Source organism: Echinops telfairi, unplaced genomic scaffold (genome assembly GCF_000313985.2).
Source record: "Echinops telfairi isolate 266 unplaced genomic scaffold, ASM31398v2 ScPeMD7_7422;HRSCAF=8460, whole genome shotgun sequence".
NCBI classification, from domain to species: Eukaryota; Metazoa; Chordata; class Mammalia; order Afrosoricida; family Tenrecidae; genus Echinops; species Echinops telfairi.
Window position 1 is genome coordinate 1,110,711 of NW_022111322.1, and position 11,914 is coordinate 1,122,624.

The 11,914-nt window shown below is 41.4% G+C and overlaps 1 protein-coding gene across 10 annotated transcripts in view; it reads right to left on the bottom strand.

Annotated features, from left to right (window-relative positions):
* Window positions 1-11,914, bottom strand: part of CEP63 (centrosomal protein 63) — a 70,844-nt gene that overhangs the window by 31,494 nt on the left and 27,436 nt on the right. For all 10 annotated transcript variants that reach the window (XM_045297810.1, XM_045297807.1, XM_045297806.1 and 7 more), the window contains 3 exons: window positions 8,215-8,310; window positions 7,234-7,356; window positions 1,666-1,779 (listed from right to left, as the gene is read on the bottom strand). In XM_045297810.1, coding sequence (XP_045153745.1) covers window positions 1,666-1,779; window positions 7,234-7,356; window positions 8,215-8,310 — 333 coding nt within the window. The remainder of the gene's footprint in view (window positions 1-1,665; window positions 1,780-7,233; window positions 7,357-8,214; window positions 8,311-11,914) is intronic.

Genomic DNA, 11,914 nt, shown 5'->3' on the forward strand with positions numbered 1-11,914 from the left:
AACAATGCCTTATAGCTCTTTATACTTGTCGAGTTGCTCAGCACGCAGAAACACCCTGGTCTAGGCATTCTGGGATGCAGCGGCTTGCTCTGGCTGCACATTTGCTGCCACCTAGAAAACAAGGATCTCTTCCCGGAGGTTGCTGCGGGCCCTCTCTGACATTCTGAGGGACGTCACTCACAGCTGAGCCACGGGTGGTACTTTACCAGTCAGCTGGTAGTTCAAAAGGGCTAAGGAAAGCCAATATACTATTGGGCCTCAAAGCAGCAAATACACAGACTCTACAAAGGCAACTCTCTCTAGCTCTCCTAGCTTATCCAGTCTGGTTCTTCATTCTGTAAAAGTGGGATAACTACTGACTGTGACACAAACAGCTATCATATGCAAAATCCATCTAGAACACTGGTTCTCAACCTGTGGGTCATGGCCCCTTTGGGGGTCAAACGACCCTTTCACAGGGTCGCCCAATTCATAACAGTAGCAAAAGTACAATTATGAAGTAGCAATGAAAATAATTTTATGGTTGGGGTCGCCACAACATGAGGAACCGTCTTAAAGGGTCATGGCATTAAGAAGGTTGAGAACCACTGATCCAGAAGCTTTGAAGTGGTATCTAGCATGTATTGGAATGCTATGAACATCCATTTCCCTTAAGTGCTCGGTTCCCAATTGAAAAAGTAAACAAGCGGAATATGTTTTAAAAAGGAAACCCAAAACCAAAACCAAACTCATGCCAGCAAGTCAATTCTGACTCAGTGACCCTGTAAAACAGAGTAGAACTGTCCTGGTTTCTGAGGTTTCAATTCTTTAAAAGAGCCGGAAGCCTCATCTTTCTACAGCCAAGGGGCTGGTGGCTTCAAACTGCTGACCTTGTGGTTAGCAGTCCAAGGCATAATCCACTATGCCACCATGACTCCTTGTTGATATCAGATGTCTATTTTTGATTTTGTCTTAAGTCAGTCGTTCTTCATATAAGAAAAGCTTTTATAAGAACTTTATACTCCAAAAGGGTCTGTTCCTTAAAACATAAAGATGGTGTGTTTTATTCACATATACACGGATGTAGTGTGAACCTCTCAACATCTCTGTTCAAACAGGCAGACCAGCTGAAGTACTGTAGCCTAGTCACCCTAGCTATCAGCATCAGACCCAGAGATTAGAGCAAGACACACAGAGGTATAAGGCCAAAACAACAACCAGTGCTGACAGAGACAAAAAAGAAATGGAAGCGGAGAAAGGCAAGAGAATGGGGGCGGGGTAGGCAAAGTGAGAATGTGTAAGGAAATAAGAAGAATAAGAAAGTGAGTATGTGCGTGTAAAACAGTGACAGAGAAGAGCGTGTAAGAATAAGGGAGTCGTGAGGGAACAGGAAACAGTGAAGGAATAAGCAGGCCTAAGGTCAAGAGAGTGGCTGTGGTCACTGCGCATATGTATAGGAATCCGGTGCACAGCAGTCATGGGTGGGTGGTGGGGAAGAGACGTTGAGGAGATGCTAAAAGGGATAAACTTCAAGTAGAGAAGAGCAGCTTCCCACACAGGAAAGAGAAAGGGGTGAGGAGAGAGAAGCTGAAAGAGACTCACTGGCACTGGGAAGCTGCATGAAGGTCGTTAAGATGTCATCAAAACTTACCTGCCTCCATTACTTTTTAAAGGTCAGAAACCTACCTGAATGATCTCTGATTGTTCAGCCAGGGCCTTCCTTTGTGCCTCCAGAGAAGACACCTGTTGCTGATAAATCAAGCGTTGCTTCTCCCAGTCCAGTGATTTCTGACGAAATTCCTGAAGAGGCAATTAAGGTACTTAACTTGAGTGTGTGTCCCTTATTGTCACTGCTTCCCAGAGCCACTTTTACTTTCATCTTTCTCCATGTCCCTGGGTACACACGCACTTTTCTCCCCAGCAGGAATCCCATTACTTACTTATCTGATAGAACTGCAGCCCGATACAGAATTCCTTACATACTGTGCTTCTTGGATATCTGTCTTTCTAAATTTAATACCCTCCCAGTGAAGAGTGAAGCACAGGTGCTTAAGTCTGCGTTCAAGGTGATTTTCATAGATTTGCTGCCACCGAAGGGTTGCTATGATTTTCTAGTGATTTTTCTCAAATTGATGGCAAGATAACTATAATGTCAAAATGTGATTACAGATAATCCCTTGCTATCTACATTCTTGAGATCCAAACCTAAGTACGAGGCAGATCCGAATATATTTTCAGATACATTACTTGGTAGCCCAATTCTTACTCCTCAGTATCTAAAATTCAAACATGGATTATACAATGGCATGGATAATATAATGTCCCCTCTCCACCCACATGTTTGCTATCTCAGTAGAAGAACTGTAAGGACTGAAATAAGAAGGGAGCATTGTATTACATTTTATAATACTGTAACCCAAAGTCGAGCAATTAGAAATATCTCAACAGTAACTTCAAGTTGCACGATCAAGAAGCGAGTGCAATCGTTATGACAACGGGGCAAAGTGAAGGAAAATGAGACTCAGTTCACCAGTGCCCACTAGCACTCCAACCCCAGACCTCCCCTCTTCTTCTGGGCACTACTCTCAGGTTTCTGATACTCATGCATACTCATTTGTTCATTCGTCCATCTCGCCTACTATATGCCAGTATTCCTTGGGGCAAGGATACTACATTTAACAAAACAAAATCCCCCTCCTCAATTGGAGGGCAATAGACAACACACTCATTATAGTACATCAAATGGCAATAGGTATTTGGAGAAAATGGAACATGCTGTGGTCAAGTTGGAGGTTGCCATTTTGAGAAGGGATGGTCACAGGGAGGAAATGACATTTAAAACGACACCTGAACATGGGGGCAAAGTCACACTGTTCTAGACAGTGAGCAGGGCATCTAGTGGACGCATTCTGGTGTGGTTTGGGAAAAGCCGTGAGGGTAGTATGGCTGGAGCGGCGTGGGTATCAGGGAAATTAGGAAGAGACACAGCTAGAGAGTTAGGGAGCTAGACTGTAAAGTCTCATAGCAACTCCAAGTGACATAGCAGAACCCCACATGCTATTCCTGGCTGTCATCTTTTCATGAGAAGAAACTTTAATATTAAATAATGTTATAGTTAAACAGAATCATTCTGGCTGTTGTGTGAGAAAAGAAAACTCAAGGGTGACTCCCACATTTTAGGCTTGAGTGAGCTAACGAATGGAGCTACATCTTCTGCAACAGGAACGAGAAGTCTGGTGTTGACAGGGAAGAGAAAGTCAGACCTGGGTTTTGGATCTGCCAAGTCTGAGACAGTCGTAGACACACCCAGTATAGGGGTAAAACAGGCCGTGGGAATTACTCTGTGCTGGAGAGGTGAGGACGAGATAGATACAGCTGGAAATCATCACTACATCCCGTGTTGGAAGCTAAGGGACTAAATGAGATCACTCACAGAGCGAACACACATAGGACAGAGCCAAGAAATGCAATTCTTCTTGAAGTCACGTCAAGACTGTGTTTTTACGCAGCAGAAAGACTGGCTGGTCAAACACTGGAGAGAAATGCTTGGTTTGGGTGAAGTGGCGATCCTTGGTGTGGCCACGTAAACAGCTTCTTTACATAAGGAAGCACGAGCCAGACTGGAATGAGCACAGGAAGGGCTGGGAGAAAAGGAACTGAAGACATGTTCAGCTGTCTGGTTATAAAATGAAGGAGAAAATAAGACAGCAGCCAGAAGAAAGTGCACTCAGAGAGAAAATCAAGAGGGGGAAGTTTGCTGGCGTGCCGTCTTGAGTAGGGGAAGCGGAAAGCTCATGAGCACGACCCCGGGGGGAAGGGGAGTAAACGAATAGCGATGCAGACAGTTGGGTAGGCACAGTGGTGAGAGTTTATGAACCTTCTCCTCTCAGTGCTTCAGTTGTCTTAGAGCAGGGGTCCTCAAACTTTTTAAAAAGGGGGTCAGTTCACTGTCCCTCAGACCCGTTGGAGGGCAGGATTATAGTTTAAAAAAAACTATGAACAAATTCCTATGCACACTGCACATCTTATTTTGAAGTAAAAAAACAAATGGGGCAAAAACACCTGGTGGGCCAGATAAATGTCCTCGGCGGCCGTAGTTTAAGGACACCTGTCTTAGAGAAACAGAAAGCTAGATTAACACCAAAGGTCAGGATGTGGGGAAGGACTGAGCATTTGAGGAGCAACAAGGATGCTTGAAACAGTCACTGGGAACCGTGGGAGACTGGCAGGAGATGCACTGTAGTTCTGGGCAGCAATCGGAACCATGGCTGCTGCTGTGGCTGGGTGCTGGTGCGTCCACTCCAAATGCATGGCTGTGTTGGCCTAGTCATGTTCAGTCTCATGCAGAGCAGCGAGTGGGTGGGAAACTATATTTAACTAAGGTTGTGCTTCTGCCAACAAGTATGATGAAGAAAAAAACTGATCATGGAAGAGAAGTTGGCTAAGTATTGCTAAGTGAGGTCATGCAGCAGTAAAATTTGGCAAAAGTCATGGTTTGTAGCTCCTGCTGGGATAAAATGACTACTTAGTGCAGTCAGTCAGTGAGGGGGTGCCAGTGTCTGGACAAGCCTAAGAAATGGCGAAGGAAATAAGTAGCTGACACATGGAGGCCCAGAGAGGAAAGAAGGCCAAGGAACCCCAAAGTCAGCATGAAACCCTATGGACTCTTAGAGTGATACTGAGGAGAGTGGCAACGAGCAGGGAGCTAGAATCTCTTCGGTCAGGAAGTAACCCTGGGATAGCAAAATGGCTCTGTCATGTAGGGATTGTTGGAGAATTGCCTGACGACATGAAATGCAAACATGGGGTTTTGAAGTAGAAAGAAAAGGACAGTGTGGCAGTGGTTTGAAAAAAAAAAAAAGCAAGAAGAACATGGGTGATTTAGGGGGGAAACAGATTACTAATAGGGCTGGAGGAGAAACATAATCTGTGCAGTTCTCAGAGTCAAATGCAATTTCAAATAAAACAGCAAGATGTAAAGAGAATCTGTCGAGTCAGTTCCAATTCATAGCAGCCTTATAGGCCAGAGAAAAATGGCCGCATAGGGTTTTCAAAACTGTCTATCTTTATAGAAGCAGACTGCCACATCTTTTTCCCTCAGAGTGGTTGGTAGGTTCAAACCAGCAAGCTTTTGGTTACCAGGAGAATACTTAATCACTGAGCCACTAGAACACATCAATGCTATGTACAACAGTGCGATCTACTGCCTGGTCCTGCGCCATCCTTCGAATTGCTGTTATTTTTGAGCCCACCCATTACTCCAGTCAATGTGTCAATCATCGCTACACTGTATGAATATTTGGGCATTTGAGGGTGGCAGGCTGCCCTCAGAAGAACAATTTTAAGTAATCGTACAAACATGTTGAATATTTCTCAAATTAGAATGTGAGAGCTGATGAAATACAGATTTCCAGGTCCTACATCGTAACTACGGCACAGAACCTCTGGGAGCCTGAAAAGCACCCTGATTTGCATGCACACAGGAGAAGTGCTGGTGCAGACAAAAGAAAGAAGTGCCAGATTCAGGGAAAATGTGACAGCCTTATGCTGCTCCTTCATGTTTTCGGTAGTAATACTTCAGTGCCTTCCTTAACTCCTCCAAGGAATCAATATACATAAGTTTGTCCTCATAGAAACCAAGCCAGCAGAAAGGGAAGTGGATGGCTACATAGATCAGAATGGGAAATGAGGATAAGCAATCTTATACAAAAGATTACCAACCCAAATGTGGTAAAGAAAGCTGATGGTGCCCGGCTATCAAGAGATATAGCGTCTGGGGTCTTAAAAGCTTGAAGGTAAACAAGTGCCATCTAGCTCAGAAGCAACAAAGTCCACATGGAAGAAACACACCAGCCTGTGTGATCACGAGGTGTCGAAGGGATCAGGTATCAGGCACCATCAGAACAAAAACATCATATCATAGTGAATGAGGGGGGCAATGCAGAGTGGAGACCCAAAGCTCATTAGTAGGCCACTAGACATCCCCTTACAGAAAGGTCTCGGGGAGGAGATGAGCCAGTCAGGGTGCAGTGTAGCAACAATGAAACATACAACTTTCCTCTAGTTCCTAAATGCTTCCTCCTCCCCCACTATCATAATCCCAATTCTACCTTACAAATGTGGCTAGACCAGAGGATGTATATACACTGGTACAGATAGGAACTGGAAACATGGGGAATCCAGGGTGGATGATCCCTTCAGGACCAATGGTGTGAGTGGCGATACTGGGAGGGTGGAGGGAGGGTGGGCTGGAAAGGGGGAACCAATTACAAGGATCTACATGTGACCTCCTCCCTGGAGGATGGACAACAGAAGAGTGGGTGGGTGAGGGGAGACGTCGGGCAGGGCAAGATATGACAAAATAATAATTTATAAATTATCAAAGATTCATGAGGGAGGGGGCAGTAGGGAGGGAGGAGAAAAATGAGGAGCTGATGCCAGGGGCTTAGGTGGAGAGCAAATGTTTGAGAATTTTAAGGGCAATGAATGTACAAATGTGCTTTACACAATTGATGTGTGTATGGATTGTGATAAGAGTTGTATGGGCCCCTAATAAAAACATTTTTAAAGATTACCAACCCATTGCTCTCAGGTTAATTCTGACTCATAGGGACCTCACAGGGCAGAGTGGAACTACTCCAGAGGGGTATCCAAGGCTGTGATCTTGATGGAAGTGAGCTGTCTTATCTTTCCAGAGGAGCAGCTGGTGGATTCAAACAGCCGACCTTTTGGTTAGCAACTAAGCACTTGGCCACTGCAGCACCAAGGCTTTCTAAAAAAACGCGATCACATACTTTCAACATTTACAGAACCCCTACTCTGTTAGGTGCCTGAAATATAATGATTTTTTAAAAAATTAAAAACAAGGACACTGCCCATGGTAATTGATGATTCTCCCTGGGTGAGATACTGACATTTTGGTTGGGATCATTCCCAAGCATGGTAAGCAACGCCAGTCCCTGCCCCTTAAATGCCAGTTGCACCTCTAGCCATTTGACAACCCGAAAAATGTGTCCATACGTTTCTAAATGCTCTCTCGGGGTGGGACTGCCTTTATAGCCAGTACCGCCATGAACCCCAGGGAGCCTGATGATGGTAGGATGCACAGTGGATCATCCACCCACCTTTGAAATCACTCAGTAGCAGACCTGGAGATGGGAGAAAATTGGTTTTAGGAAATAGCACTATTAGTAACAGCATTTTCCTACATGAAGGCTGGCAATCACTATGAACAAATTACTTCTATGAACATACCTCTATTTTTCCAGTTAACCTCTCAATTTCACAGCGATCCTCCCTGAGACTTTTGGTATTTCCTCTGGAGTCCCTTACTTGCTTCTTTTGGAGCTTTTCATAGTTTCTCTTCAGTCTGCCTAACTATAGAGACGGTTATTGCGACAGTTACAATTTAAGAATTTGTAAACAGTGGTGATAGGACAAATTGTTATAAAAGCAAAAGCAGGTACTAAGTAGTACTATTAAAAAATATACTGAGAACATGTTGAATTTACAAACTAAAATATAAAACAAAACTAAAACTACATACAGAAAATAAAGCCTCGCTAAGAAATATACCGAGTAGAGGAAAAAACATTTTTTAACCAAACCTTTTTACGACAACAGCCTTACCTTGAAGAACCTTCCTCCACCTCTACACAAGTGTATGCACGGCGCGCGCGCACCACACACACACACACACACACACACACACACACACAGTGATTAAAAACTCCTCTGGGCCTGAGGTTCTTAATGCATGCTCATGTGGAATACTGACTGATATTCAATAAGCAGGAAATTAATAAATTGGAATTAAAATAAAATAACAGGAGTGTCACCAAATCTGAAGAATGAAATTCAGTTCATTGATTTTTTTCTTATTTTAGGCTTTTTAATCTCAAAATATGTTTCAAAGCTTTGGATCATTATTTAAAACCCAGACACTGATTTACCTCAAAAATTTTAATTTCAAGTATGTATTTTTCAGTATTACAAAATATAGCTTTTTTTCTTTCAGGTACTCAACCAAGAAACACATTTTAGAATTTCTGTTCTACGTAACATCAAGCATGAAATTACAGTAGCAAGATTTTTTTGTCTGGACTCAAGTACAGAAAAAAATTGATTTCACGCCCAAGCCTCTCACTTTGTAAAGTAGAAAATGGGTCATTAACAAAATTCTCAAAGTGGTAAAGAGAGAGAATTACATAACATACAACAAAATTAAAATCTCACTTCTTCGTGCAGTTTCATTAACTCTTGTTTATATTCCATGGCCATTTCTTGCTTGACTTTTTCATGTTCTTCTACCTGCTGGCGCAATATTCCAACCTAAAAGCAGAGAGGTGGTATAGCACTTTTCATTATTTGCACTGAAACAATATCCCTGAAACATTAAAAATAGGAATACTCTTTATACTTATCCATAAGCACAAGCTCTCAAATTATGTATGTTAGGACTCCACTCTTCAGGAAGTCAAATATCTAGCTACCGAATAACCCAAAACACTGCCACCCAAAAAAATACATGGAGAAAATTGTCCTAAAATTCCCAGTTGAGGTAGAAACTTGCTCATTGCCTTGATTCATCTTCCCCAATGCTTTCCATCAAATATCTCATGAAAAAGTAAAAGGTTTAAAGAATCTTTGGAACTAGTAAGACAAAACTATAAAAATGTACTAGACCACAAGAATAATGGTCATAAATCAAAGCGCAGAATCGCACGACGAGCCGAAGACAAGAGGAGCTTTAGTCGCTTTAACGCTTGCACTGTTCAGGGACAGCAGCTCCCCCATCGCGCAGCAAGTCACGCTGACCTGTACTCGGTGGTTTCATACCGGCCATCAATATTTCTCTAAACCTCTTGATAACAACTTAAAACTTAATAACGGAGATGAGCAGAGGAAGAGGTAGCGGGGACAGAGACAGGAATCAAAAACAGAACAATTTTTTTTCATCTCTATTTTTTATTTATTTTAAAAATAATTTTATTGGGGGCTCTTACAGCTCTTATCACAATCTATACATACGTACATCATGTCAAGCACATTTGTACATAGGTTGCCATCCTCATTTTCAAAACATTTTCTTTCTACTTGAACCCTTGGTATCAGCTCATTCCCCCCTACCCTCTCTCCCTCATGAGCCCTTGATAATTTATAAATTATTATTATTTTCATGTCTTACACTGACCACTGTCTCCCTTCACCCACTTTCTGTTGATATGTCAATCATTGTGATCGGTTCCCCCTTACTCCCCCCAGGTTCTCCTTCCCCTCCTGGTATTGCTACTCTTCCTATTGGTACTGAGGGGTTTACCTGTCCTGGATTCCTTGTGTTGCAAGCTGTTGTCTGTACCAGTACTCTTGTTCTGGTCTAACTGGATTTATAAGGTAGAATTGGAGTCATGAGAGTATGTGTGTGTGGGGGGCGGGGGGGTGCAGTAGGAGGAAGCATTAAAGAACTAGAGAAAATTTGAAAGTTTTGTCGGTGCTATACTACACCCTGACTGGCTCATCTCTTTCTTATGACCTTTCAGTGAGGGGATGTCCAATTGTCTCCACATGGGCTTTGGGCCTCCACTCCGCCCTCCCCCTCATCACATCGATATGATTTTTTGTTCTAGGTTTAGAACTATAATTTTTAAAATTAGAAATAAATCTCTTATAAGAATAAAATAATAAAATCCCAATAAAAATGCTAAGATTTTTCTTAACTTGAAAAGGTGATCCTGAAAATCAAATCAGAAGAATAAATAAATTAATTTAATGGAAAAGATAAAACTTTAAAAAAAGATTTTAGAAAAGATTTACTTTTAAAAAAGATTTACATCAAATACAAGATCAGCTGTCTACCTATACACCTGCAGTAAACAATCTGAAAAGAAAATTGAGAATTCCATTTACAATAGCATCTAAAAGAATAAAATATCTGAAAATAAATCTAACCAAGAATGTAAAAGACTGTACAATGAAAATTACAAAACATTGCTGAAAGAAATTAACAGAAATCTAAATAAAAGAAAACAAAAATGTGATACTTTTTCACATGCATTATGATGGTTATTATAAAAACAAAAAATTAAGAACTGAGAGTGTTCATGAGGATATGAAATGAGTTGTTGGTTGGAATGTAAAGGTGTATTCACGGTATTAAAAATGTGAACGTCCCTCAAAAAGTTATAGAATTATGATGTTGCCGTTAGGTGCTGTTGAGTAGGTTCTGACTCAATAGGGACCCGTGTCAATAGAAGAAACAGTGCCCAGTCTAGTACCTGCCACACAATTGTCATGTGTGAGCTCACTGTGGCAGCCACCGTATCAATAGAGCTCATTGAGAGGGGTCAGGCTCTCTTTCAGTGAATCAAGCATGATATCATTTCCTAGGAACTGATCCCTCTGGATATTATGTCCAAGTATGTGAGATGAAGTCTCCCTATTCTTGCTTCTCAGAAGCATTCTAGCTGTACATCTTCCCAGACAGATTTGTCTGTCTTGGAATGATCACATGACGCAATAATTGATACACATAGCTACATCCCCCCAAATCTTGAAAACAGAGTACACCAATGGTCAAAGCAGCATCATTCATAACAGCCTTGGAAGAAAACTAAGTAGCCATCAAAAGACACATGGATCATCAAATGAAGTATCTACATACAATAAGAAAGTATTCAACCAAATAAAGAAATGAAGTTCTGATGCACACTATGAAATGGATGGGTCTTAAAACATGCTATGTGAAATAAGTCAGACATCAAAAACAAACAAACAAACGAGCCATTGCTGTTAGGTAGGAAGCTGATTCTGAATCATGAGCCCATGTATTAGAATAGCACTGCTCCGTAAGATTTGCTTGGCAATAAAATCCGTCCCCAAAGAGTAAGGGGAAAAAATCTTCTGGAAAAGCTATTCTAAACGGGCACTAAGAGCAATGATGTAGAATTCACCCTACCAGAAAATGAAACATCATTAACCTAAAGGGGAAAAATGAGAGCTTCAAGTCCCAAGGAACTGTACTATTGATTTTTATGCAACATTGACTAAGTCACTCATCAGTAAATAGAACCGACACTACTAATAAATGAGACCCAAAATGTCCACCAAACATCTAGTCCTTCCTACTATAAGAGCTTTAGAGTAAAAGTAATAAGAAAGTGAAAATAATATGGACTTTATAGATGTTGTTTCAGGACTGTCCCTCAAAGGAATGGAAAGATGAGAGATTTAGCCTCGTCCTTCTACTGCCTTAGCGCTGATGTGGGAGTTGAACTCCCCAAGACTTCTAGGTTCCCCTGAGCAGTTGTCCAGGACTACAGAGAGAGAAGTCAGAGGACGATGGGATGCTAGCAGTGTGCAGGGAAGCCTGTGAGAGCTGGAACTCAACAGAATGGCCTTGTTTTTCTGAGTCTCACAGTTTCCCACCTTTGTTGGATGTATTCTTACTGTATTTCTATAGTTAGTTTTAGTGGAAACTATTAGAATCTGTCTACTCTGACCAGATTCTGCCTTACACAGGTTTCAGCTTTCATAGGCTTTGTTTTATCCAACATGAAATTAGGGGGTCAAAGGGATGTGGTAGAAAACACAAAGTATCTATTACAATTATATGTACTGAAAATTTGTATTTTATCACATTGAAGCATTCACTATTTTAAGTAATGCTCTTTGCTTCATGTATTTTTTTATATGAACATAGCTGTACAAGCTGTAAAGTTTATTCACATATCCTTTCATTTGACCTTTTACTTTCAACCTTCCTGTACCTTTATAAGCACCATATAGTAGAGTTCAATTAACTTTACAGTCCTCTTCCATAAAGATGTATAGTAGTTCTGCTGTCCTATAGGGTGATGATGAATCAGAAATGATTCAGGACCAGTGGTTCTGTTCTGTGGCTTGATCAATTTTTATCTTTTTTTTTTTAACATTTTAT